This window comes from Wallemia mellicola (assembly GCF_000263375.1).
Source record: "Wallemia mellicola CBS 633.66 unplaced genomic scaffold WALSEscaffold_1, whole genome shotgun sequence".
Lineage (NCBI taxonomy): Eukaryota > Fungi > Basidiomycota > Wallemiomycetes > Wallemiales > Wallemiaceae > Wallemia > Wallemia mellicola.
In genome coordinates, this window is record NW_006531958.1 from 700075 (window position 1) to 723076 (window position 23002).

Genomic DNA, 23002 nt, shown 5'->3' on the forward strand with positions numbered 1-23002 from the left:
ATCTCATCCTCCACGCGTTATCAAAAGTCAGCGACGCGAGATCTCTCTGATAACGACGACGATGGCCGTACCCTTCAGTTCAAACGTCACGACGCCGACGTCGACGCCGAATAAACGGAGAAGATCGACGCGTACGCGCAAAGAAACAGCTGCTGGTGTGTTTCCTCCATCTCTCGTTTTATCGCTAACATCTCCTACAGAGGGAGAGATGGACCTAGATTCAGCCGGCGAGACTGACCACGACGAAAGCGACAATGTACCATCACCAGCAGAATCCAGCCAGGACGAGTTTGAGGATGTAGCACCAGCGAAGAAACCCAGGAAATCAGCCATCAAGGGCACATCTAATAGAACTAAGAAAAAGAATGTACAGATTATTAGAGATAACGGTACAGAAAACGCGCTTTACGAGACGCTCACAGAAGCAACTGTCGATGTTCCTACTGCAGTACAGGAATGGCTGGGCTCCTATGTAGACGATCGACACGAATCACTTCAGACACTCATAAATTGTCTCATTAAGGTTGGTCATCCATCGCGTTAGTCGCGTCTTACTTACCATTCAATAGACCACAGGATGTCAACAATCTATTACGGCAGATCAGGCCGTCGACTTCGATGGTATACCAGATGTGATAGACTCGCTAGAGCGTTCATTTAAATCTCAATCTAATACAGTATACCCTCTCATCCACCGTGCTGGAAACCTCAAGAAAATTGGCGTAGCAATAACCAAATTCTTAGACGAACTCGTGAAGTCCTCCTCAGAATCTTTGACTCTCTATGAAGAATCAGAGAATGGTGAAACTCTCATGGAAACACTCCAACATTGGATCACAAGTTTGACCTCTTCTCCGCTCAGAGCATTTAGACATACAGCCACAGTATGGGGTCTCTCTTTGTCTAGCGCATTGTGTAAACTCGCTAGAGATTTTGATAAGCAGTTCTCAAAAGAATCGAGTCGTCGTCAAACTTCTAACAAATCTGAAACTTTGCTGTCAAGAAAGACAACAGTAGAAAATTTCATACAAGAAGTCACAGATGGTGTTTTTATACACAGATATAGGGATATAGAGCCAATTATCAGATCAGAATGTGTCAAAGCTTTGGGATTCTGGATGAAAACATGGCCAAATCACTTCCTCGAAGGTAATTACCTGAGGTATACAGGCTGGTTACTCTCAGATACAGATGCATCAGTCAGACACGCAGCCATCGATTCACTCGTGCCGTTATATTCTTCTGAAGAGCATTTAACACAACTGCAACATTTCACCGATAGATTCAAGCAGCGTTTAATAGAGATAAGTCTAAGGGATATCGACGCTAGCGTGAAAATATCCTCTTTAAAACTCATCACCGCTATCGATAACCATGAGCTACTTGAAGACGACGAAAGGATGCAGATATCAAAACTAGCATTCGACTTGAACCCGAAAGTACGCAAAGCATGCGGAGGGTTCTGGCAGACGCTTGTAGATGATGAGCAGAAGAGACTCGTTGGAACGGCCCCTAACATGAACGAAAACAATTATGATATTGAGCAACTCGGGACGATCAAGGCATTCACAAGTCTCCTCGTAACATCCACGCGCATAATTGACGGTCCTGAAAAGCGTCGAACTGGAAACGAAGCAGGAAGTAGGTTGAGAATTGCGCTGGATGACCTTTGGAGTTCCTTAGACGTTGTGCGCGACTGGAAGGCGATGTTAGATACTTTAATTATCGACCATTCGACAATTGATGACAACTTCTCGCAATTTAAACTAACTGAAGATGAGGAAGACATGCTAGTCGAACTATTCTGCGCATGCGTGAACCACATCCACGACGAATCAGACGCAGCTTCAGACACGTCCATTCGGAGGAAGAAGAAACCAGTAGTTGGCGATGAGTTAACCAAAGTCTCGCGTCAATTGATACAAGATCTTCCAAATCTCTACTCAAAGCATCAGGCAATACCTTCACGTATGGCAGATTTACTGACGTTACCTCGCGCGATGGAACTCACACTCTACTTGGACATGCGAATGGAGGGTGCCTTTGAATCATTATACAATGAAATTAGCCAACAATTTCAAAAGCACTCCTTACCATCCGTTTTAGAAGCTGCTACTGAGAGTATTTTTGCACTCAACAACGCGAATGTTTTGGTAAATATCAGTGAGAGGAATTATGACGCTTTGGTTTATAACCTCGTCTCGTCACTCAAATCTCTCGTGTCAGGACAGGAAATTGAGAATGCAGATATCGATGAAGATAGCGCAAACAGAATACAATCTGCGTTGTTAAGATTCATCTTCATTTCTACCAGAGCCAAGTTAGGTGATACCATGGATGAAAGCGCTGGCGATGATGCTAGTGTTTCGCAAATTGTACTTGCGTTAGCCACTAGAGGTGCACTTGGTTACGAAATCGAAGCCAAGGTAGGGTTTTAGATATGTAGAAACTGAAAATACTAACTAATTCCAGATGGTTGAAAATGCTTTACAGTTACTCTTCTTGAATCTCCTCTGGCGCGCGTCTGATCTTGTTAAGATGGAAGCAATCACAACTGAAAGGGAGGATTCAGAGTATGAGATTAAACTGTCACAACTTAATCAATCGCGTGATGATCTCTATCAACTGGTCGTTGATTTATCTGTCGGCTCGACATCAAATTCAACAGAAAGTGTCAAATCTAAAGCATTCAAGATACTAATGGAATTGGCTATCTTATTCACGAACGGCAGATCAAAAGAATTCAGCACTGGAATATCAAAACACAGCTCAATCGAGTTCAGTGAAGAAATTCAATTGAGATGTATGGGATATGTCGAAGCTGAAATAGAACAATTTGCCCAAGACTGTCGTTTCAATGCAGACGAAGGTAATGAGGAAGACGACGATGAAGTATCTGAAGGCGATGATAGTAGCGATGACGAAGCTCAATCAAAGACCAAGAAGAAAACAAAGGCGACATCAAAGGCAAAACAATCAAAGAAGACAAAAAAACAGGAATCAACGTTGGCACTCCAACCAGACCACATTGATAAAACGTACGAGTTCTCAGAGATGATAGCCGTTACTGTGAAATCTATAAGATTGGGTGTTATGCCAATAGACAAACTACCAGTGATACTAGCCCACCATGGAAGATTTGGGGTCTTATTTGATAGTCTCAATAAGCTAGCATTAGATGCAATACGTGAGATTTCTTTATATGCAGGTAGCGAATACTATTTGGGAATCGTACAAGTTATTTCTTCATCTTTGATATCCGCCCATAAGCTACTTTTGGAAGGAAAGGTTGATGACGACTCACATTTGATCAGCTTGGGAAGATCACTCTCTTCGTCTTTGATTGTTAGAGGTGCCCAACTCAAGATAGTGAAGAAAACATCACCAAATGTGATAGTAGCAATTCACAAGAGGGTACTCACAGATTTGGTAGATAATCTCAAGCCAGTTGTTGGTGAACAACGTAAAAATGCTGCCAAGATATCCCAAATCAACTCAGGTTTCAAAGCTTTACATCATCTCCTAGCTGCTGGTCCATCCGGACTCATAGAAGGCAAACATGTACTTGAGGTTAAGAACTTCTACGATGAGTTGCTCAAATCAGCGGAGATTGCTGTTGGAACGTCGAGCAAAATCTGGGATGGTGCACGATCATATGAGAAGAAGTTAGTTAATTTAATAGCGAAAGATAAGAGTGAGTATGCGGTTGTCTATGGTATAATTCTGACATCTTGCAGATCTTGTTAGGCATACTGAAGATGGTGATGCATCTATGGTTCGCCAAGCACGTCCGAGAGCTGTGGCTACAGCTGCCAAGGAGTTATCTAAGGATATGGTCGAAAGCGACGAAGAAAGTGATGACAACAGTGAAAACGAGCATGCTGAAGAGCAGGACGAAGAACCTGAGAACGACGCTGAAGAAAATGACGAGACTGTAGAGCCAGAAGGAGAAAAAGGAGGCGTGGCTTCATCGTCACCACTTTCGAAACTGCCTGAGGAAGAAGACGATGAGTCCGAAAACGTTTCTTCACAGATGTCGAAGAAAAGATCGCGACAATCAGATGTGCAACCAGAAATGGAATCGCCAACTAAAGGTTTACAACAGTCGAACATATTAAGAACTAAACGCAGTCGCATAATCTAAGAAATTGTAATAAAATTATTTGCTGTACATTCACCCTTTTTGATAACAACCATCGATGTCATTAAATCAGAGGAAGACGGGCGTAGAGTTGAGGAATGCATCGAGCTTGATAAAGCAAGGCGCAGAAGCAGTGAGTTTTGTATATAGCACCATAATAGCTGCTCACACCGTCTAGAAAGTTTATCTAAATAGAACAGAAGAGAAGCCAATGATTTTGAAGTATAGATTCCCAAAAACGTATAGACATCCAACTTTGGACAAAACGCTAAACAAGCAGAGAATTCAGTCAGAAATAAAAGCACTCGATAGAGCAGATACTGCCGGCGTCAGCGTGCCTAAAGTACTTTTTGCAGATAGCCGTGACTCAATGCTGGGATTAGAATTGATTGATGGATACAGCGTACGTGAATGGCTTGGTAGCAAGGGAGAAGGCGACATAACAGCGAGTGATGATGGTGTTAAATTAGATATGACTGCCATTGGATTGGATAGACGTGAGGGTAGTATTATACAAGCGCGTTATCTAATATAAGTTCTATAGAAACGCTTATGAAGCTCGTTGGTGAGCAGATAGGGAAATTGCACCTCTCTGGTATCATACATGGCGATTTGACGTGAGTAGAACACCGAAAGGAAGCGCGAACTAATTATCTACAGTACATCGAATCTGATATTAAAGCACTCAACGAAAGAAGTCTACATTATCGACTTTGGACTCTCCTCTCTGAAGCCTATCAACCATTACACAAGTGCGGAAGACAGAGCAGTCGATATTTACGTTCTCGAACGCGCGTTTGGAAGTACGCACCCGTCACTCAACAAGGAATACAGTCAACTACTCGAAAGCTACGCGGATACGCTCAAATCTTCTGAATGGAATAAAGTTAATAGCAAGTTAAATGATGTAAGACTACGTGGACGTAAAAAGGACATGGTTGGATAAATAATCTGCTTAGTTGTTCTGCTGGCCACCTCGCCCTCTTCCGCGACCGCCTCTGCCACGACCACCGCGTCCTCTGCCCCTACCGCGCTCCTGCCTCTCTGAGCCAGTCCTTTGGTTCTTGTATTGCTCTCTGTCTCTATCCTGTGTTGTCTTTATTTGATCGAGAAGCTCATCAGCTACTCTGATATACTTTATTGTATTTCCGCGTAAATAACACTCAGGCAGCTTCCAAAACCTCTCTCCATCTGCGTTCGTTTGGAATACTTGCTTAAGCGTGAGATTCATATAATTGTCGCAAGCTATCAAATGACCATTGAAAGTTTCTCCTGATTTCAGTTCAACGAGCTAGAGTGGAGAATGTCAGAGTTGTCATAGAACGGAGAGTAGACATACTAATGGCTTGTTTTGAGCGCCATTTAACAAAGTTAGTGGCAGCTATAACTCTCTATTAGAAATTACTCCATTTTCTTTAGTATTCTTAGACTGACCATCGTTGTACTTAACAACCAAGTGTAAATGAGCGAGAGTGATAAAATAAAGGAATTAAATATACGGGATTTACTCAATTTATCAAATAGTCTAAATAAATCTATAAAACAGCTTGAGCATTCTAGACAGCAGCTCATATTCGACCATCATTATGAGTTGATCGTCTCATCTGACAAGATTAGTGGTGTAAATGAACATTTATGACTATATATGTATACTTACAACCAGACAGATGAAGCAGTCACTAGAAGAACTCACTCCAACGGCAGAGAAGCTCAATGAACAGTTATCGAAGATCACAAAGGTGGAAGATCTCACAAAACTCAAAAGGGTTGTACTAATAGAACAGATCGTTAGCCTACCAGATAAATTACAGCTGCTAGTCAATGATGGGAAGCTCGATGCTGCAATTTCACTTTATAATCAACAACGGAACAACATAGAAAAGCTAATAAATGCGAAAATAGAAGGCGTTTCAAGAATAAATAGCAAATGCATGTCAATAATCAAGGTCTAGGCCAACTTGTACCATCATCGTAGTTGTTGCTGATATTTATACCCCTCTCTTTCATATCCTGTGCGTCTAATGTCTCACCTTCCTCCTCACTGGCGTCAGATTCGATTGGTTCTTCGTCGTTTGTCTTCATATCCTTAATTAATCTGTTTAGACTATCTTTTTTTCTCTCTTCACTCTTCTCTTGTCTCTCTTTACGGAGTCTCTCGAGTTCTGGTTTATAATCTTTGTAGTACTCCTCTCTGCACTCGTCGACAGCCTCGAAGAATTCCTGCATCCCAGCACCGGTCATGGCACTAATACCAACTGTCTATTGTATAATTAGAATGAACCTTCACTTCTAAATCATCACCTACCTTTATATTCGAGTAAAATTCCTCCAATACCAAACTCATAGAGTTCATCAAAGAGTTCATATAACTTGGTTCTTCATTAAGATTGCTAGAATTATATGTCGACGTCGCATTTCTGTTACTCAATGCAGCTTGGAAAGACTCAAAGTCGGTCATCCATTCAGTAGCAAAGCTGTGATCTTGAGCATCTGTCTTGTTAAAGATCAACAAAACTGGGAGGCGAGTTTTGTATAAGATAGAACAGGCGTAGAGCATATTAGACATGAAAGTTGCTGGTGCCATAGTGCGTGGTGTGTCAACAACAAAACCGATAACGGTAGGTACTTCAGATGCTATCGCATCTGTAATAATAGCACCTGAAGCACTCCAAGTGAATATTTCAATTTGACCTGGTGTATCAATCAATATATGATCAACTTCACTCTTCCTTTTCTCAATTAAACCCAAAACTTGATCAAACTTTGTAGTGAATAAGTTCAAACTGGTGATAATACCACCATTTGGACCTAAATTATATTGTTTCATAACTTTAGAATAATCGACAGTATCTCTTATATCAATATTAGCTGAATAGTTCAATTGTCTAACTGCTGGATCTAAATTTATTACGTAAGGTGGCTTTTTCTGTGAGTGTAGGTAGCTGTTTAAGCGTTGCAAGACTGTAGACTTTCCACTACCAGCCATGCCAAGTAATATGATTGATGTTGGCTGCTTCCCCTCAGATTCCATCTTGATCGTTGTTCTTCAACCTTCAAATTCTGAATGAAATATACAAAACCACCTACGAGTAATCTAACATTACCAATTATGCTCACTGTTAGCAGTGCAGTTAAGCTCTTCTACAAATTTGGCACTCATTCTCTTAAGGTTAGAGGTTTAGAGAAGTTGACAAAAGCCTTATCAAGCAGTAGAGGTGTTTTAACAATAACAAATCACAGAGCAGTGTAGGTTACATTATCAATTACCAGATCCCATTTTAATATCACCAATTATCAGTGGAGAAGACCCACTTTGGCCAGCTATCTTACCGCTCAAGACACTCTTACAGCCGAAATACAGACGGTGGACGCTAGGCGCATCTGATGTCATATTCACGAACGCAATCTTTCGGAAATTCTTCCAAGCTGGCCAGGTGTTAGAGACATATAGAGGGAATGGTGTCGATCAGCCAGCAGTCTATCAAGCAGCTCAGTTACTAGACGAAGCTAAATGGGTGAGTCTCTATGTTTTACTTCATATTACATCTAAACGATCACAGGTGAGTATGTTCCCTGAAGGCAGAATAAACGTTCCACCACCAAATTTCAATCCACATACCACACCATCACCGCTTCGTCCATTCAGGTGGGGTGTCGGTCGTATGCTCACTCTTACAGAGCAAACGCCAACTATCTTGCCTATACACCTCACTGGTTTCAACGATGTATTCAAAGACGGCAGGAAATACACAGCTCTGCCGTCAACGAATGCACGAATAACTGTAGATATAGGGGATCCCATTAATTGGACGGTCGAGCCACTTCTTGAAAAACTAAAGAATGACCAAACAGATGAAATTGAGACACGTAAAGAAATAACTGAGATACTCCGGAAGCATCTAGATGATTTTGGTAAAACTTGTGATATAAGAAACTACGAGGAATATAAATAAATAAATAAATAGATTGACTAGATCGATTAGATTTCCATTGGTTCTAAGTTGTCTTCTTTGCATTGCGTTTGCTCTCCTTGCTGTTCCTTTTGGGGTATGTCTAACGGTCTATATAGCACAAGCTGTCCTTCCTGCTGTGTCATCTTCCCTAGTATCATATTCTGTGTGTTATTTATCATTTTTGGTACTTTGAGCTTCGGAAGTTGTGCTTTATTATCTTCTGGCTCACTATCATACTCATCTAAATCATATACGATAATCCTATGCTTATCAGGCTCATATGTCCCAGATTTCTCCATTTCGACATCATTATCGACCCTTGGAGTGGGATCTATATGGAGGCGTGACAGAGATCTTTCTAAATCCTGTCTTTTACGTTTTTGTGGTCTAGTGTCATCATCTGTGAGCTGATGGCGCTTATTTTGCATATATATATTTTCGTCGTCTAGATAGTACAGATTATACAACCAATTTTACAATAATTATTTCATTAAACATCTTCTCATCATTGTACGTTTGCGTATCAAGCCAGACATTCTATTAGTAGGTCCTCCAAGTGCTTTTGGAGTGTGTGCAGCCGTGATTGCTCTTATTTTGCTGATTTCAATATCGAGTTCTAAGCCAGTCGTAGGTAGAAGCTCTTCATCTGGCGCTGGTAATTGACTCTCCCAGGATGTAACACCGATGGCTTTCTCCTCGATAGCTGGCACTTTCGGTAATACTTTCGGTTTGACAGGTGGTGTAGGTGTAGGTGTCTGCACTGGCGTAGTCCTCTTCTTAGCTGCTGCCCTATCGGCTTCAAATTGTGTGACAGCTTTTGGTACTGGCTTGTCAGCCAATTCTGGCTTTCTCTTTACTTCGAATTCATATGTTAATACGTCATAAGGTTTACTACGACCGATAACAGCCCTTTTTGCACCCATAGAATGGGTTTTACAGGTGAGCGATCTCGAACATTGCACACCTTTTGCGTTGAGCACACCACATTGACTATCAAGATCTACTGGACCGTCTTCTTTTCTCGCTTTCGATGTTGAGCCGGTAGAAGATGATGATTTTGATTTAATTTTCAAACTCTCTGCGTCTAATTTACGGCTTTTCTTCTGTGGGGAATTGGAACTTGTTTGTGAATGCTGTGAAGCTGTAGAATGTCGTCAGATTAGCTTATCTCATGAAGAAGAGCATACCATCACTTAATCTTCTTTTCTTGGACGGATTGGCTGTTAAGTCAGCAGAAGAAGGTACAGGCGTTGGGGTAGAGGAGGCTTCTTCTCTCTTCAACTTAGATTTCCGGTTATTCGAAGATTTCGGCTGTGATTGATTGATTTGCTTCATAATTGAGCAACTGACTTGGGTTATATTAGTATAAATATGTATAATACATTATATACTCACTTGAATGCTCTTCTAAAGCAGATTTCTGTACTGGTCTCAAGCATTCAGTGCAATTAACGACTTTGAGACCATCGTCGAGATCGTTGAGTGAGGACATCGGGAATGAACCGTAGGTAGACATTTCTTTATCGTCTAGATAACTCGTACAAGGTGAATTGTGGCTTGTTGTACCAGCGGATGCTATCTAGAGCGTCAGAGGTCTGTGATTTAAAGCATAAAATACTGACAAGCGAGTAAATTGTTCAGATTACCCATCTGCTCAGATAAGGCATTCCAGTTACCGTCAAACTCCATTATAACTTCTTGACTGTGAGTAAACACCTTCGAGCGCAACGACGATGGAGCAATTATTCTATCCTGAGGCAATTAACAAAAGGGAAGGCATGCGTAGAAAATCATCAGCTAGTAATTTGCTCTCAACCCTTGGTACTTCTTCAACTTCGGGTAGATCGCGACAAGGCAGCGATCCAATTGAGAATATAGCCCTGAACGATAATGACGGGATGGATTTATTAAAAGACACTATCGTTAGACGTATAAAATCATTCAAACTTATGAGAATGGCTTATGAAGGGTTAGTTTACTTCTTTATACCCTTCCTCCCACTCAAAGGCCTTTCTAGGAAATTACACTGGTTTAATACAGTCTTATTATCCAGGCAGGACCTGGAGCACACATTGGATGACTACAAAATGGCCAAGAGGTGCGTAGATCTCTGTTTGTTTGACTATCTAATAGCATACAGAACCAACAAATTTCTTATACTCGGTTTATCCCTTAGCTATCACCTTGATAATCATCAACCATCAGATTTCGTAAAGAGTTTATCAGCCACTTTATCTGAATTTGATAATATAGAGGATGAAAATTTTAAACCTAAGATCAAGAATCTATTCAAAATGAAGCAGTCAAAAAAGGGTGCTTCAAATGACGGAAGTGGATCTAATGATATCACCTACTTAACAAACCCAAATATACCATTTCAATTGAGTTATTTTGAGGTAATATACACATTATGCGATATTCTCGTACAGATATATTGCAAATTATCCTCAATACTTGGATCAACAATGGCCAATTCAAGCCCATTATCACCTATGTATAGTATATCTCCAACAAATTACTCTACATCACCACCACCACCACCGCAATTACCACACTTATCATCACAGCCGTCATCTACGTCATTACATAGTTTGGCCTCTGCTCAGACGAATTTGTTGCCATTCACTGATGGCCTCAAACGTCAACAGTCGTCATCTACTCTGAAATCAGACCTTGGTGTTCACACATTCGATCAAATCTGGAAGACTGACGGAAAACTAAAAAAGATATTGATAACATTAACAAAAGATCTCAACGATATCGCAAGACAAGCTATTAAAGATGAGCTCTATAGCTTAGATCCCTCCATTCCAGTAGATCATACCCAGTTGCCGAATCAACAGTATACAAGCCAGCCGCTATCGCCTGTAGCTGAATCTATTAAAACTACACTATAAATGTTCATTGCTTGAGCTTTTCTATTTGCTTGACCAATTGCTCTGCTCTGTTCAGCCTTTGTCTTCTTCTTTCGATGTCGACTTTCTTGTGTAATATTTCAATTACTTTATCTTTATTCGATTGTACGATCGACTGTGCTTGGTCTAGTTCTACGAATGCGAGCTCTAATTTATTCAAGTCGCTGTATAATTCTGCCAACTCGAGGTGTATTTCGCATTTCTCGCTGTCGCTGACGAGGTTAACTTTGAGTGATAGTATAGAAATGCGTTCGTCGATTGTTATATTATCGATTCTTAGTATTCTATTCAAAGCATCGAGATTATTCCTTAACGAAGCTGTCGACGTCATATTTGAACTTCAAACTAACAATCTTTTTTTTTATAAATTACATTAAAAAATTTTAAAATACTGGACTACCAGCGTCTAAGTACTCTTTATACAATTTCGTTTGACTTTCAAACTCTTTGATCAGGTTCTTGCGACGTTTCTTCGCGAGCTCTTGACCATCTTTGTCATGAGTTGGTATACCTTGATCATCAAATTGTGAAAATTCTGTTGAATTCTTAAACATTTCTTCAGGTTTAACACTACCTTTTTTTAGTTTCTCTATACGTTTAGCTTCGGCTTGCTCTTTGGCCAATTTTGATCTAGCTGCTTTAAGCGCTATTTGCTTCTCCTTTTCCTCCTTAACCGCCTTAAGTTGATCTGGGTTAACAAGTTTAACTAGTGCATTCTTGCCATTCGTTTGATCGTCGAGCGCTATACCAAGGTCTACACACTCTTCATCTCTGATTTTGTCACAGAGTTTGAGAATCTCTGTTAAGGCATTTTCAGGTTTGTCGATACTGATTTGTCTCACTTTATCTCTGAAACCAGACAAAACTTTCACATAAGGCATGATAGTTTCTTCTTTGTCTCCGCCGCTTGCGTTGTCTGAATCTGACCAACCGATCTCCAACAATTGATTTGCTGGAATAACACCGAATATAGACAACATCTTTGTTGTGTATTTGGCTATACTCTCCAAAATATCAACATTGATTACGCGATTTGCTGATCTCTGTTGAGAGACGTATACGTTAGCATTACCCACTAAGTCAGCAATGACTTGGAGTGCGGCTGGTGTATTGAATGAATCACATAACGCTGCTCTAACGTTGGCCTTTGCATTTGTTAACTTTCCATCAAGATCTTTCTCGAGATTGTCGTAGTGGTGTTTACCATCCCATTCTAGAACATTTTCGTTGACATCTCTCTTGATTGCTTTGACATTGGTAAAGAAGTTCGCGAGCATACTTTCGTAATTCTTGACTTCAGTCATTGCACTCTCTTTGAAATCCATAGGTGTATTCCAAAGCTGTAACATGAAAGCAAGACGAAGCTGTCTAGCTGAGAATCTACGGAGTGCCTCCTCAATAGTGATGAAGTTCTTGAGTGATTTCGACATCTTTTGTCCTTCGATATGCAAATGACCCGTATGGAGGAAGTAATTGATCCATTCTGGGCAATCGTGGCATGCTTCACTCTGGGCGATTTCATTATCATGGTGAGGGAATTTCAAGTCGACACCACCGGAGTGTATATCAATGTTATGACCAAGAACTTCACTAGCCATGACAGAGCACTCTATATGCCAACCCGGTCTGCCTTCACCCCAAGGTGATGTCCAAGAAGGCTCGCCCGGTTTGGACGTCTTCCAAAGTGCGAAATCTGAACTATTCTTCTTGCCTGTTCCGCTCGAAAGACTGCCTTCACCTTCCTCGATAAGTTCCTTAATGCCCTTTGACCATGGTTGAAGTTTAGCATAGCTGTGCTCGAAACCATTTTTAGATTTAGCACCATCGAATGCTTTTGTATCAAAGTAGACACTTCCATCTGAACTAGAGTATGCAAACCCATTCGATATGATCTTCTCGACGAATGTGATGATTTCTGGTACATATTCACTAACCCTCGTGAGTGTGTCCGGCTTTTCGACATTGAGTGCAGACATATCTTTAAAGAATTCGCCCTCCCAGTAGGCAGCCAAGGATCTGAAAATGGCTGGATCTCTAACGCTCTCTCCGAACTGTTTGTCAAGATATGGACAAAGAATATCTTGTGCTTTATCAATCGACTGACTCGAAAGTGCTTCTAAACCATCCCTAAGTGTTTGTACGTACATTCCAGCTTTTGGATCTTTCTCTGACCAAGCTTGAAGGTTATTTTGGGCATGGCTGACGATCAACTCTGCTGCTTGTTTGTGCTCTAGGGCGTCTATTGACGGTATATTATTAAACAATGGTATTACTTTCTCCACGAATGCTTGGAAAGAGAGAAGTAAATCGTTTTCAACTTTTTCATTTGGTGTTGGATTGTCTTGCTTATATTTTTCAAGCAGGTGGCTGTGTCTAGCTTTAAGAATGATTTTATCGTCAACGTCTGTGATATTCATAACGAATTTAACATCATAACTGAAGTAATCCCTAAGAATTCTCCTTATGATATCCTGTGTAAGGTAGTTTCTAGCATGACCCATATGACTCGAATCATACACAGTTGGACCACAGTTGTACCAAGTTACAGTTCTACCATTTGTTGGTATAAATTCAACCTAAATAACTTATCAATTGTGTTATATAAAGAGTATAAAATAAACAGACTTTTGAACGTGAAAGTGAATTGTAAACTTTCAAAGAAGGTTCTTCAATTAGTTTATTAGGTAAATTCCAAGTACTTTCTGTCATTTTCTTCGTAAATTTACTGAGTGTGCACTTCAGCATACACTGTCAACTCAGAAGAAGGAATGTCAAAGGAATTTTCAATAAAAAAGACAGAAAATAAGGAAAGTGTAGAAGAATCACTTAAGAAAAATACTATCGGTTTAGTACACTTGGATGATTTCAAGCAGAAGCGTAAAGAAATTGAAGAAGAAGCAGCGAGGAATGCTGCAGGTACTTCATCAACTACACACAGACCAAAAAAGAAATCAAAGACAAAGAAGACATCAACCAAACTTTCATTTGCTGGTGATGATGGTGATTTAGACGGTGACGACACCAAAGACACATCAAAAAAGCTCAAAAATCCACAAGTAGATACGTCCTTTTTACCAGATAGAGATAGAGATATTGCAGATATAAACGAGCGTGAAAGACTTCGTAAAGAGTTCCTACGTAAGCAAGAAGACATAAAATCTGAAGATTTGACTATTCAATTCGCTTATTTCGATGGAACGAGTCATAAATCAACAACAGTTTGCAAGAAAGGTGAAAATATCGCACAATGTTTAGATAAAACGCGTCAGAAGTTTCCAAAATTGAAGTCAAACAATGTGGACAATCTAATGATGGTAATGGTGAGTTTTATATGGCTAATTTCACTCATACTTAATTCATTATCAGCATGATCTTATTCTACCACATCACTACACCTTTTACGATTTCCAAGTCAACCAAACACGGAGTAAACTCGGTCATCTCTTTGATTTCACGGACGCAGAAAAAGCCGCAAAAGTTGTAGAACGGAATTGGTACAACTCAAATAAGCACATATTCCCGGCATCTAAATGGGAACAATTCGACAAAACAACGACAACTTCAAAATAAACTAAACTATGTATTATGATTAATCTTGACTATAAAAGAATGTAAACAAAATGAGTGAATGACACATGAACTATTCAATTCGATGTTATTTCTGAAGGGTATATTATCTGAGACCAATGAGAAGTGAAGAATGAAGTGAGAAAGGAGAGTAAAACTTTCACTTGTATTTAAACCATATACGATATTAATGTCTTATCAATATAAACGTGATGAATTTTTGGTATCTTTGATTTTAATTTCTCTTCTTATAAACAACGACAAGTCAAGAAATCGACCAACTTTTTACTTGCACCACCATTCTTTTGCCTATCTTGATTATTTGATTGGTTAATTTCACCATTTTGATCGACGTTCTGGTTTGAAATACCTTGATTGGAATCTTGATTCATATATCCTTTATTACGGTTGTTTAAATCTCTAGCAGGTGAAGGGGTTGCGGCATTTCTATCACCGAGATCTGAAGGAGACATTATCGCACCTGTAGTTGAAGCATATGGGTGGGCAGTATTTAATTGATTTTGCTGTGATTGTCTACGGGAATTTGCAGGTGGACTTTGTGCGTTAGTTGGTGAAGTAGGAGCCAACATTTGCGAAGATGCGTTGAGATTACCGTTGTTAGTGCGACCGCGTTTTGATCCATGTCTAACCAAAGCTGGTGAAGGTGGTAAAACACCATTGGCGCCGCTTTGACCGTTAGCACCTGCTGCTGCTGCTGCCGCTGCTGCTTGTGATCTTCTATAATCAGCTCTTTCTCTTTCTCTCTCACGGTGTCTGTGGTGGTGATCGCGATGTGATGATGAATTACCGACTTCCCATCCTTTGCCGTTGTTGATCAACATCCAATCGTAGACGCCATCTTCCACTTGACCGGAGTTTTTCAAAACTTTTGTGAATAAATCTCTCAAGAAATCGTAATCAGGAGTTTCTTCGAAGCCCAATTTTCTAACGTAGTTAAGGTAAATACCGAATTCTTCAGGGAAACCTTCGCAAAGTTCTTTAATTGGAGTGAGTTGTTTCTTTTCACCAATCTTTTCATACTTCTGCTTGTTGGTAGCAGCCTTCAAACCTTGCCAAGGGAGGCCACCACGAAGGAAGTACATAAAGACGTGTCCTAATGACTCCAAGTCATCACGTCTTGATTGTTCTCTACCCAAGTGAGTGTTGATAGACATGTATCTAGCTGTACCAGATAAGGATTTTCTCTCTCTATATGGTATATGTTGCTTTGTTTTTGGATCTCTGTATTGTTTTGCCATACCAAAATCAATAACATGAACTGTTGCGCCGTTCTTGGTATTAGGACGACCGATGAGGAAATTGTCTGGTTTGATATCACGATAAATAAGGTTTCTCTCATGAATAGCCTGTACTCTAGTGATCATTTGCTTTGCAGTCATAACGACAGTTTTGATGCTGAATTTTCTACCGCACATGTCGAATAAATCTTCAAGTGATGGACCGAGGAGGTCGATAACGAGAATATTATGGAGACCTTCCTGTCCAAAGTAGTAGACTTGTGGAATACCAGGTGAATTTGCTAGTATTTTGTATGATCTGTATTCATCGCGTAGTTGAGGTGCGTCTGATTTGCGAGGTTCCTAGAGAAGTGAGTGCTGGTAGTTTAATAGAGTGAATACCTACAAATTTAATAGCGACAGTTTGCGAATTCAGGAGGTTTGTGCCTGCGTAGACCACGTCAGAGTCGCCAAATAGCTATGTAGAGACGGACCTTCGAATATAACACCGAAGCTACCTTCACCTATTTTCTTGCCTACTCTGTAATGTACAGCAACGATTGAGCTGTTGCTGCTGCTTGACATTATGGTCGTTTACTATAAAGAGTATACTAGGGACTTTTCAAGTAATTCTCACTAAAAATAATTAGAAAAAATAAAAATAAACTTTGCTCTCGGTTGTCTAGTGCATTGTCTAGCAAGTCAGCTGCTGTCTTGCTCAGGGGTCTAGGTGCAGCTTCAGACGCACATAAAAGAACATCACACTTTCTACTCGACACTGACATACAATGCAATTGGAATACAACCCACACGCATCAGTTGTACAAGCTCATCTCTCGCATACCGTCGCCCACAGGAGACCATCTGTAGGCGAGCACGGGGAGGGAAAATCTCCAAAGAGGCCAACGATTGATACACACATGGCTAACAAGCCTAGCGAACACATACAACGTCGTGAGTCCCAGATAAATACGGCGGCAATGGTGGCGTACTTATCAAATGGTTTCCTATAGGCAAATCAGCGACACCGCTGGAAAGCTTACTCGTCTAGCGTTTAGCATCTACTTAATATATCTTCATTGTCTCCTCTCTGGATACACTGTAATTTACAATTTTCACAATAATGTCTCGCCCTTTTGTAAGATTCAACGCATTTCATGAATGATAAAGGATAAGAAATTATTATATCGTTTAAAGGTCAGCGTCATCTTCATCTGGAAGTGGTGCTGCAGCTGCTTGTTGGAGTTCTTCATTGTATTTGGCCATGAGTTCTGGGTCGACCTTAACTTCTGGTGGAGCGAGCGCTGGTGCAGCGACGAATTCTAAGGTTGGGTTACCAGCGAGCTTTCTAGCTAACCACAAGAATGGTTTCTCGAAGTTGTAGTTTGACTTGGCTGAGATTTCGAAGTATTGCAAGTTCTTCTTTCTGTGGAATGTAACAGCACCAGTCTTGACCTTACGTTCCTTGACATCAACCTTGTTACCACACAAGACGATAGGAATGTTTTCACAGACTCTCTCTAAATCTCTGTGCCAGTTTGGTACGTTCTTGTATGTGATTCTTGAGGTAACGTCAAACATGATAATACCGCATTGACCCTGGATATAGTAACCGTCACGCAATCCACCGAACTTCTCTTGTCCAGCTGTATCCCAAACGTTGAAGCAAACTTTACCGAAGTTAGTTTCGAAAGCCAATGGGTGGACTTCTACACCGAGAGTGGCTATACACCGTGAGCTGTGGGTTACACCACTATAAAAAATGTTTCTTACCAATGTATTTCTTCTCGAATTCTGTAAATTATTAGTAAAATGACGCTCAAGCATTCGTACTTACCACCAGTGGTGTGACGCTTGACGAAAGTGGTCTAGGGGGATATATGAGCTAGGAACTTAATAGAAAAGCAATCTATGATTTACCTTACCAGTACCACCGTCACCAACTGAATAAATGTAAGCAAACTAGAGGAGGAATCGCGTCTACTCACCAAGAACAAGCTTGAATGTAGGAACTTCTGCACTCATCTGTCCATTTGTTAGTTAAACGCCATTTTTTATATTTGCCCACTCACTTTAGTTTCTAGTCGAATTCTAAGAGCAGAGTTGCTTGATCAGAAGTGTGAGGGAATATAAAAAAAAATTTATTAAGCCTCGTGCAGCTATATAAACCATCAGTATACATAAAAACACTATCCTTTCTGCCTTCACAGCGTGTCTTCCCTCTTCCTAGAACGTTTAAATAACAAAAATATCACATGCATCGATAAAAATATATTAAAAAGACAATCTAAAGGGTAGTATAGGCGAAATTTGAAATATCCATTTCCGTTTATCCGTTAAGTTAGTGGTTTGATTGTTTTGAAGATGCTGGCTTGCGTCCCGCAACGTGTCCAACAGAGACAGGTCTGCCTGCAACCCAGGATGCTTTTCCACCTTCAGATGGTGACTGGAATGCAGATTTGAAACTAGATTGTCTCGAATTGACAGACGAAGATCTGACTGATGGTGCCTTTGGTGCTGAACCATGTATAGATGTCGCAGCACCCTCTGAAACTGTAACACAGACCAATGGGAATGCACCCTCTCTGAACGATGAACCAAGGATCTGACCAGCAGCCCACGCGTCATCGTAGATTCTCGTAACTCTTATAGTCTGGTCTGGTACAATCGTCAGCTCATCTGGAAGAGCAGCATTGTATGGGTAAAGTACGAATACGTTTGAACTAGCAGGGTAAGTCAGGGAAGAGGTCTGGCATTGGTTGTACTCACCCGGGGTAAATAAATGCGTCTTGTGATTGATTCGTATCTTTGTAACTATCCATAAGGTTCTGTTGTACATCCTCGCCTGCTGCTGCATTAGAGGTTTGTACTGATTGTTCAACTGATGTTCTGAAGTTATCGTCTGGCACGACAGGCTTATCCTTATCGCCATTGACTAGCGTAAGATTGTGACCGTAATTCTGACCAGCTTCAGCGCTGTTGATCTTCTCTATATTATCAGATCTCGTCCTCTCAATTGCATTTGTGCGCTTGTTGAGCAGGTGAAGCAGCACCAAAATCGTTACAATAAGACCTGTACCAACTACCACACCAACAACGATACCAGCGATCGCTCCTCCTGATAATCCCATCTTTGTAAATGATTGTTGATTCTTATGAAATCTGAAGGTCTGAGCGCAGTGGGCGTTTACGAAATGTAAGAATTTTAAGCGACTTTGAGTCTAATTAAATGAGTGTGTAAGGCTTTTAAAAAAGCGTTTCTTGATTGACAAGCTGCAAGTCAACTTCGAACTTACTAAGTTTCGGCAATTTTAATTAAAAATTTCTGCAACGTCCACGATCGAGTGTGAGGGTGGTGATAGTAGCCTATTAGTTATAAATTCAACATGAACTACCCATTCTATGTAGTTCTTTCATTTCTCTCGTTAATTTACTTCCGGAACTTGTTTCATACAAGCTTCAGGAACAGTACATTTTAATGAACCAGTTCATCACGGATATTACCAAATCTTATTTTAAAGCTGTTTCACTCTTCAGTTACATTAAAATCGCCAAAATAACCTTTGCATAGGTGCTAACGCCCAAGTGGAGGTAATCATTATCAATCACTTGAATGTGTTAATGCGCCGTAGTATGAGACCCTGCTTGGATACTAGCATTATCATTATGAATAACATTTCTTACATTTAAAAATACAATAAAATACACATTAAAGCTGTTCCTTGTGGTTCATCAATCGTTTTCTAACTAAATCCGACTGAAGAAATGCCCTGCGCGGCAGCGCTTTGATACTATTGACAAGGCTGACTGGTTCGTGTATATTCGACAAAGAAGCCACGAAGGCCATAACGATAGATGTTCCAACAATCACGTCAATACCAAAATCCCTAATCAAGAACGACAATACAAGGGGCCCGACAACAACACCCGTTGTAGATACTGCCAACGCGAATGATACTGTCGTCTCGACATAAGGGAGATTAATATCGCTTGAAATGCTGCCCAGCATGTTAGCCAACGTTGGTGCAAGCGCAAAACCTATGAAGGCATTCAATATACTGACGGAACGTATGCCTTGTGCCTCATTTATACCAATGAGGAATCCACATGTCGACCACAGCAGGGCGAGATTCGAACGCTTATATCCTACCTTCTTGTACAGATGCGAGAAGCATATCGAGCTGACCGTCGCACCCGATCGATATATCGCTAGCTCGAATGAACCAATGGACAAGACGTGGAATGTCAGTTTCTTTATGTCCTTTACGTAAGTGCTCATCCAGTGAGCCCATCTGTGCATCGTGTGAGGGGACGTACATTGGAATACTAGTCACTAACGATTCTGTTATAAGCTGACTTAACGTCAAAGACATTATCCGTTTCCATAGCTTCTTGTCGGTGAGTATACCATGCCATTTCTGTCTAATGGGCAGTAGATCACCTTTACTGCCGTATAAAACGACATCTTTCAAGACAAAGAACTGCATGATACCAATTATTGCGAAATATGCCATAATTATCCAAAAGAAATGCTTCCATGTAGTGACTTTTTGTATCAAGCGGAGCAGGAAAGGTGCTGTAGTTTGTCCGATAGAGCTAAACCCATACATAATCCCAATAACAGCATTCTCTCTATATTGTACGAGTATACACACTGCAATTACCCTACACATTGAAATGCCCACACCCAAGACTGCCATACCAAAGACGAATGCGGGCATTGGTGGCCCAAATGAGAGAATAAGTGCACCAATTGCACAAGTCGCCGACGAAATCAACAGTGAAGTCCTCACACTTATGTAATTTGAGAGGAAGCAATTGACTATAGACCCTAGAACCGTACCAACCCCATACAAACGAACTGAAATGATGAGATAGTTCGATTTTATTTTATCAGTGACGTTGAGGGCTGTACTATTCGTTTAGATACGAGACTACTCATACTTCTGACGTACAGGATGTTAACGTATCTACAAAAGCATCACTAATGCCAAAACCAAGAAATAGCAGAATCAGTACAGAATACGTTGACCACTTATTCAGTGCTTTCATTTACTAAAGAGAAGAATTCCATTTCGTTTAAACTTTGATAAACATTTGCCGGTTTGGTATGAATATTTCTCCTTTAGGGAGTATAGAAATATGAGCGTAATGGATGATGTTTCTGATGAATTAATATTCACCATCTTTAATCACATTCCCGTAATACCCGTCATGTTTGGTATTGAAGAAAGAATCCACGTGTAGACGCAGTGGTGCACTGGTTTAAAAGATTAAATAGATACATCATAAATAGCAGATCCCTAAAAGCTACTTCGATTGCCAAAGTTCTCTCATCTGCGTACTTATTATCCACATATGAGCAATGATTGCTTGCGGATGATGCTTCGTGGAGATAGTTTCACATTCTCTTCACTCATTTCGATTGTAACTTTCAAATTAGTAAGCAAAGTCTATTGGATCAGCTAGCGTGCCCTTAGGCTTGTAGAAAGTCACTGAACTCTATGATGACAGATTTAATCGACATAAAACTAGGGATTGAGTCATATTGCATCTTAACGATGTATTCTCCATATTACTTTTAATCACATAAATATATCTATAATTTAGAGTATAACATCGACTTAGTGTACAGAGATGTGCTAACACTGATTGATATACAACAAGAGGACGGGAGTGCCGTTTCGCCCTCATTTGGATAATCAAACCATTAAATCTCTCACGACGGATGTCAAAAATGATTTGAGTTGGTTTTTAAATGCAATAAAGGATCACATTCTGAATTTATTTTTCTTAGGAAAGACGCACACCCTAAGGGAGTCTAGATTATCTATGAAGAATTTACTATTATTCATCCATTTATTGTCGACATTAATTCTATTATAATTTTTGACCATTGAATTGTTGTGATAAGAAGTATTTGGCAATTTCACTGGTCAAATTTTCTCTTCTATGTTCATCGGGTAAAAGTTATTGCCACATAATTTATGGGCTTCTTAACCATTTGGAATACTCCAATACTTCCAAGTTCGTACTTGCTACCAATGTATAATTGAAGAGGTTTTTTAGAAACACTCATACGTTTTATCAAATAACTTGTAGATAAGTGAGATCTTTCTCTTATTCATGAGCAATATTATGCAGGTTACATCGAATAGATATATATAAAAATTTATATGCAGACGTGGCTGTTGTTTATCTATTGAGACTATTAATCCAGGGTGTACATAATCTTAGTTCTTCGCTTTGTTGAGCTTCTGGCTTATCTGCGTTAAAGTAAATGTCTACTGTAGTTCAAAATTGTGTCAGGCTGGTAAGCCAGAACATCGCAGACTGAGACTCAAAGGTTTGAATTTGTGTCATCGGATAAGACAAAATATATGATGTCTTATTTTCTGAAACACCTAAGTGTATCGCTCAGTAATACGCAAAAAGATGTACATGTCAAGGAATAAGGCATGTATCCGTATTTCTGCAGCATTCTCCGTATTTCACACATTTGATTTCTATTCTGTGTAGTTGTCTTTGTTCATTTCTACAATCATCACCCAAATTCCGAACACCCAAAAGATAGTGAAGGTCATACTAAGACGATCATATTATGTTAAACCAGATTTTGATGACAATTGGCTGATCTGTTCAACACTAGCATGTCGTAACACCTACAAAAGCAAGATAGCAGCACTTTTCATCAGTCAATAGGTGGCGTTGCTCAGCTGCAAAATAATGTATTGTCTAGTAGCCATTGGTATCTGTCTCTATTTGTCGTCCTTAGCTTTTGCGTACTACGTTGTTGCAGAATGGCATAAGCAAGTGAAGGTGTTGAAAATTACCATATTTTGCAATGGATCGAGTATCTGTATTGTTGTATATTTGATGTCCTCTATCGATGCTGTCAACAAGGTTATTGTATTTGATATATACAGATGTCTCATAGGACCTGGAGTGATACAACATATTGACAATAAGAAACCTATATAAATACATCTCAGCTAACTAGTTTACATGATAACTTCCGGAATAATGACCCTGAGGAGCTGGTCTCCCGCGCTTGGGTACCTGCAGAAAGACTCCATTAATTCAAATTAGCTTCTATTCACCGAAAACGCAGAATTCGAAATCGGGCCTCAACCTTCCGCATCTAGAGCACATACTGGAAGTAGAATATACGAGAGCATAAGAGCTTAA

The 23002-nt window shown here is 40.1% G+C and overlaps 15 protein-coding genes across 15 annotated transcripts; 7 read left to right on the plus strand and 8 right to left on the minus strand.

Moving 5' to 3' along the window:
- Window positions 1-70: 70 nt before the first annotated feature.
- WALSEDRAFT_34837 (hypothetical protein) lies at window positions 71-4172 on the plus strand. The gene is made up of 5 exons (XM_006955966.1): window positions 71-155; window positions 201-523; window positions 570-2426; window positions 2473-3694; window positions 3738-4172. The coding sequence occupies exons 2-5, from the start codon at window positions 209-211 to the stop codon at window positions 4142-4144; spliced, it is 3801 nt and encodes a 1266-aa protein (XP_006956028.1). The 5' UTR covers window positions 71-155; window positions 201-208; the 3' UTR covers window positions 4145-4172.
- A 27-nt stretch (window positions 4173-4199) lies between these two features.
- On the plus strand, window positions 4200-5405 carry WALSEDRAFT_67050 (kinase-like protein; the record flags this gene model as incomplete). Its single annotated transcript, XM_006955967.1, has 4 exons — window positions 4200-4274; window positions 4320-4638; window positions 4686-4758; window positions 4802-5405. 4 exons carry the CDS (start codon window positions 4200-4202, stop codon window positions 5085-5087), a joined length of 753 nt encoding a protein of 250 aa, XP_006956029.1. The 3' UTR covers window positions 5088-5405.
- Window positions 4763-5596, minus strand: WALSEDRAFT_42426 (Sm-like ribonucleo protein). The gene is made up of 3 exons (XM_006955968.1): window positions 5576-5596; window positions 5481-5522; window positions 4763-5432 (listed from the first exon to the last, which is right to left on the minus strand). The coding sequence occupies exons 1-3, from the start codon at window positions 5576-5578 to the stop codon at window positions 5097-5099; spliced, it is 381 nt and encodes a 126-aa protein (XP_006956030.1). The 5' UTR covers window positions 5579-5596; the 3' UTR covers window positions 4763-5096.
- Window positions 5597-5603: 7 nt separating this feature from the next.
- WALSEDRAFT_67051 (hypothetical protein) lies at window positions 5604-7189 on the plus strand (the record flags this gene model as incomplete). Its single annotated transcript, XM_006955969.1, has 3 exons — window positions 5604-5762; window positions 5809-6400; window positions 6447-7189. 2 exons carry the CDS (start codon window positions 5604-5606, stop codon window positions 6091-6093), a joined length of 444 nt encoding a protein of 147 aa, XP_006956031.1. The 3' UTR covers window positions 6094-6400; window positions 6447-7189.
- WALSEDRAFT_42429 (hypothetical protein) lies at window positions 5680-7189 on the minus strand. Its single transcript, XM_006955970.1, has 3 exons — window positions 6447-7189; window positions 5809-6400; window positions 5680-5762 (listed from the first exon to the last, which is right to left on the minus strand). Exons 1-2 carry the CDS (start codon window positions 7170-7172, stop codon window positions 6083-6085), a joined length of 1044 nt encoding a protein of 347 aa, XP_006956032.1. The 5' UTR covers window positions 7173-7189; the 3' UTR covers window positions 5680-5762; window positions 5809-6082.
- A 53-nt stretch (window positions 7190-7242) lies between these two features.
- Window positions 7243-8109, plus strand: WALSEDRAFT_30919 (hypothetical protein). Its single transcript, XM_006955971.1, has 3 exons — window positions 7243-7387; window positions 7440-7656; window positions 7702-8109. Exons 1-3 carry the CDS (start codon window positions 7251-7253, stop codon window positions 8092-8094), a joined length of 747 nt encoding a protein of 248 aa, XP_006956033.1. The 5' UTR covers window positions 7243-7250; the 3' UTR covers window positions 8095-8109.
- On the minus strand, window positions 7657-10642 carry WALSEDRAFT_59148 (SCA7-domain-containing protein). The gene is made up of 4 exons (XM_006955972.1): window positions 9717-10642; window positions 9490-9669; window positions 9282-9443; window positions 7657-9235 (listed from the first exon to the last, which is right to left on the minus strand). The coding sequence occupies exons 1-4, from the start codon at window positions 9781-9783 to the stop codon at window positions 8577-8579; spliced, it is 1068 nt and encodes a 355-aa protein (XP_006956034.1). The 5' UTR covers window positions 9784-10642; the 3' UTR covers window positions 7657-8576.
- Window positions 9625-10642, plus strand: WALSEDRAFT_59149 (hypothetical protein; the record flags this gene model as incomplete). The annotated part of the gene is made up of 3 exons (XM_006955973.1): window positions 9625-10063; window positions 10112-10192; window positions 10235-10642. Coding segments are annotated over exons 1-3 (723 nt in total), but the record flags the coding sequence as incomplete, so codon positions are not given.
- A 729-nt stretch (window positions 10643-11371) lies between these two features.
- On the minus strand, window positions 11372-13754 carry WALSEDRAFT_34849 (hypothetical protein; the record flags this gene model as incomplete). Its single annotated transcript, XM_006955974.1, has 2 exons — window positions 11372-13585; window positions 13635-13754. The coding sequence occupies 2 exons, from the start codon at window positions 13752-13754 to the stop codon at window positions 11393-11395; spliced, it is 2313 nt and encodes a 770-aa protein (XP_006956036.1). The 3' UTR covers window positions 11372-11392.
- A 23-nt stretch (window positions 13755-13777) lies between these two features.
- On the plus strand, window positions 13778-14579 carry WALSEDRAFT_53247 (XAP5-domain-containing protein; the record flags this gene model as incomplete). Its single annotated transcript, XM_006955975.1, has 2 exons — window positions 13778-14329; window positions 14376-14579. 2 exons carry the CDS (start codon window positions 13778-13780, stop codon window positions 14577-14579), a joined length of 756 nt encoding a protein of 251 aa, XP_006956037.1.
- A 5-nt stretch (window positions 14580-14584) lies between these two features.
- WALSEDRAFT_30924 (kinase-like protein) lies at window positions 14585-16410 on the minus strand. Its single transcript, XM_006955976.1, has 3 exons — window positions 16309-16410; window positions 16221-16261; window positions 14585-16177 (listed from the first exon to the last, which is right to left on the minus strand). The coding sequence occupies exons 1-3, from the start codon at window positions 16397-16399 to the stop codon at window positions 14825-14827; spliced, it is 1485 nt and encodes a 494-aa protein (XP_006956038.1). The 5' UTR covers window positions 16400-16410; the 3' UTR covers window positions 14585-14824.
- A 27-nt stretch (window positions 16411-16437) lies between these two features.
- On the plus strand, window positions 16438-17609 carry WALSEDRAFT_59153 (hypothetical protein). The gene is made up of 2 exons (XM_006955977.1): window positions 16438-17539; window positions 17589-17609. Exon 1 carries the CDS (start codon window positions 16603-16605, stop codon window positions 16825-16827), a length of 225 nt encoding a protein of 74 aa, XP_006956039.1. The 5' UTR covers window positions 16438-16602; the 3' UTR covers window positions 16828-17539; window positions 17589-17609.
- Gsp1p (GTP-binding nuclear protein GSP1/Ran) lies at window positions 17006-17839 on the minus strand (the record flags this gene model as incomplete). Its single annotated transcript, XM_006955978.1, has 5 exons — window positions 17006-17538; window positions 17588-17608; window positions 17652-17682; window positions 17735-17757; window positions 17803-17839. The coding sequence occupies 5 exons, from the start codon at window positions 17837-17839 to the stop codon at window positions 17006-17008; spliced, it is 645 nt and encodes a 214-aa protein (XP_006956040.1).
- A 225-nt stretch (window positions 17840-18064) lies between these two features.
- WALSEDRAFT_59154 (hypothetical protein) lies at window positions 18065-19075 on the minus strand. The gene is made up of 2 exons (XM_006955979.1): window positions 18584-19075; window positions 18065-18537 (listed from the first exon to the last, which is right to left on the minus strand). Exons 1-2 carry the CDS (start codon window positions 18943-18945, stop codon window positions 18156-18158), a joined length of 744 nt encoding a protein of 247 aa, XP_006956041.1. The 5' UTR covers window positions 18946-19075; the 3' UTR covers window positions 18065-18155.
- Window positions 19076-19523: 448 nt separating this feature from the next.
- WALSEDRAFT_62046 (MFS general substrate transporter) lies at window positions 19524-20535 on the minus strand (the record flags this gene model as incomplete). Its single annotated transcript, XM_006955980.1, has 2 exons — window positions 19524-20106; window positions 20153-20535. 2 exons carry the CDS (start codon window positions 20533-20535, stop codon window positions 19524-19526), a joined length of 966 nt encoding a protein of 321 aa, XP_006956042.1.
- Between the last annotated feature and the right edge of the window lie 2467 nt (window positions 20536-23002).

Excerpts from the sequence above, each read along its gene's own strand:
- WALSEDRAFT_42429 (XM_006955970.1), bottom strand. The coding sequence starts at position 7,172 with ATGGAATCTGAGGGGAAGCAGCCAACATCAATCATATTACTTGGCATG. Across the intron at positions 6,401-6,446 it reads AATTTTACTCGAATATAAAG|ACAGTTGGTATTAGTGCCAT; the intron begins GTAGGTGATGAT and ends ATTATACAATAG.
- WALSEDRAFT_34837 (XM_006955966.1), top strand. The coding sequence starts at position 209 with ATGGACCTAGATTCAGCCGGCGAGACTGACCACGACGAAAGCGACAAT. Across the intron at positions 2,427-2,472 it reads GTTACGAAATCGAAGCCAAG|ATGGTTGAAAATGCTTTACA; the intron begins GTAGGGTTTTAG and ends AACTAATTCCAG. Across the intron at positions 3,695-3,737 it reads TTTAATAGCGAAAGATAAGA|ATCTTGTTAGGCATACTGAA; the intron begins GTGAGTATGCGG and ends GACATCTTGCAG.
- WALSEDRAFT_30924 (XM_006955976.1), bottom strand. The coding sequence starts at position 16,399 with ATGTCAAGCAGCAGCAACAGCTCAATCGTTGCTGTACATTACAGAGTA. Across the intron at positions 16,262-16,308 it reads CTTCGGTGTTATATTCGAAG|GCACAAACCTCCTGAATTCG; the intron begins GTCCGTCTCTAC and ends TGGTCTACGCAG. Across the intron at positions 16,178-16,220 it reads AAACTGTCGCTATTAAATTT|GAACCTCGCAAATCAGACGC; the intron begins GTAGGTATTCAC and ends TCACTTCTCTAG.
- WALSEDRAFT_30919 (XM_006955971.1), top strand. The coding sequence starts at position 7,251 with ATGCTCACTGTTAGCAGTGCAGTTAAGCTCTTCTACAAATTTGGCACT. Across the intron at positions 7,388-7,439 it reads ATAACAAATCACAGAGCAGT|TGGAGAAGACCCACTTTGGC; the intron begins GTAGGTTACATT and ends ACCAATTATCAG. Across the intron at positions 7,657-7,701 it reads TACTAGACGAAGCTAAATGG|GTGAGTATGTTCCCTGAAGG; the intron begins GTGAGTCTCTAT and ends AAACGATCACAG.
- WALSEDRAFT_42426 (XM_006955968.1), bottom strand. Across the intron at positions 5,433-5,480 it reads GCGCTCAAAACAAGCCATTA|CTCGTTGAACTGAAATCAGG; the intron begins GTATGTCTACTC and ends TCTCCACTCTAG.
- WALSEDRAFT_59153 (XM_006955977.1), top strand. The coding sequence starts at position 16,603 with ATGCAATTGGAATACAACCCACACGCATCAGTTGTACAAGCTCATCTC.
- WALSEDRAFT_59148 (XM_006955972.1), bottom strand. The coding sequence starts at position 9,783 with ATGGAGTTTGACGGTAACTGGAATGCCTTATCTGAGCAGATGGGTAAT. Across the intron at positions 9,670-9,716 it reads TCTGAACAATTTACTCGCTT|CATCCGCTGGTACAACAAGC; the intron begins GTCAGTATTTTA and ends CGCTCTAGATAG. Across the intron at positions 9,236-9,281 it reads GAAAAGAAGATTAAGTGATG|CTTCACAGCATTCACAAACA; the intron begins GTATGCTCTTCT and ends GACATTCTACAG.
- WALSEDRAFT_59154 (XM_006955979.1), bottom strand. The coding sequence starts at position 18,945 with ATGGGATTATCAGGAGGAGCGATCGCTGGTATCGTTGTTGGTGTGGTA. Across the intron at positions 18,538-18,583 it reads GACGCATTTATTTACCCCGG|TTCAAACGTATTCGTACTTT; the intron begins GTGAGTACAACC and ends TTACCCTGCTAG.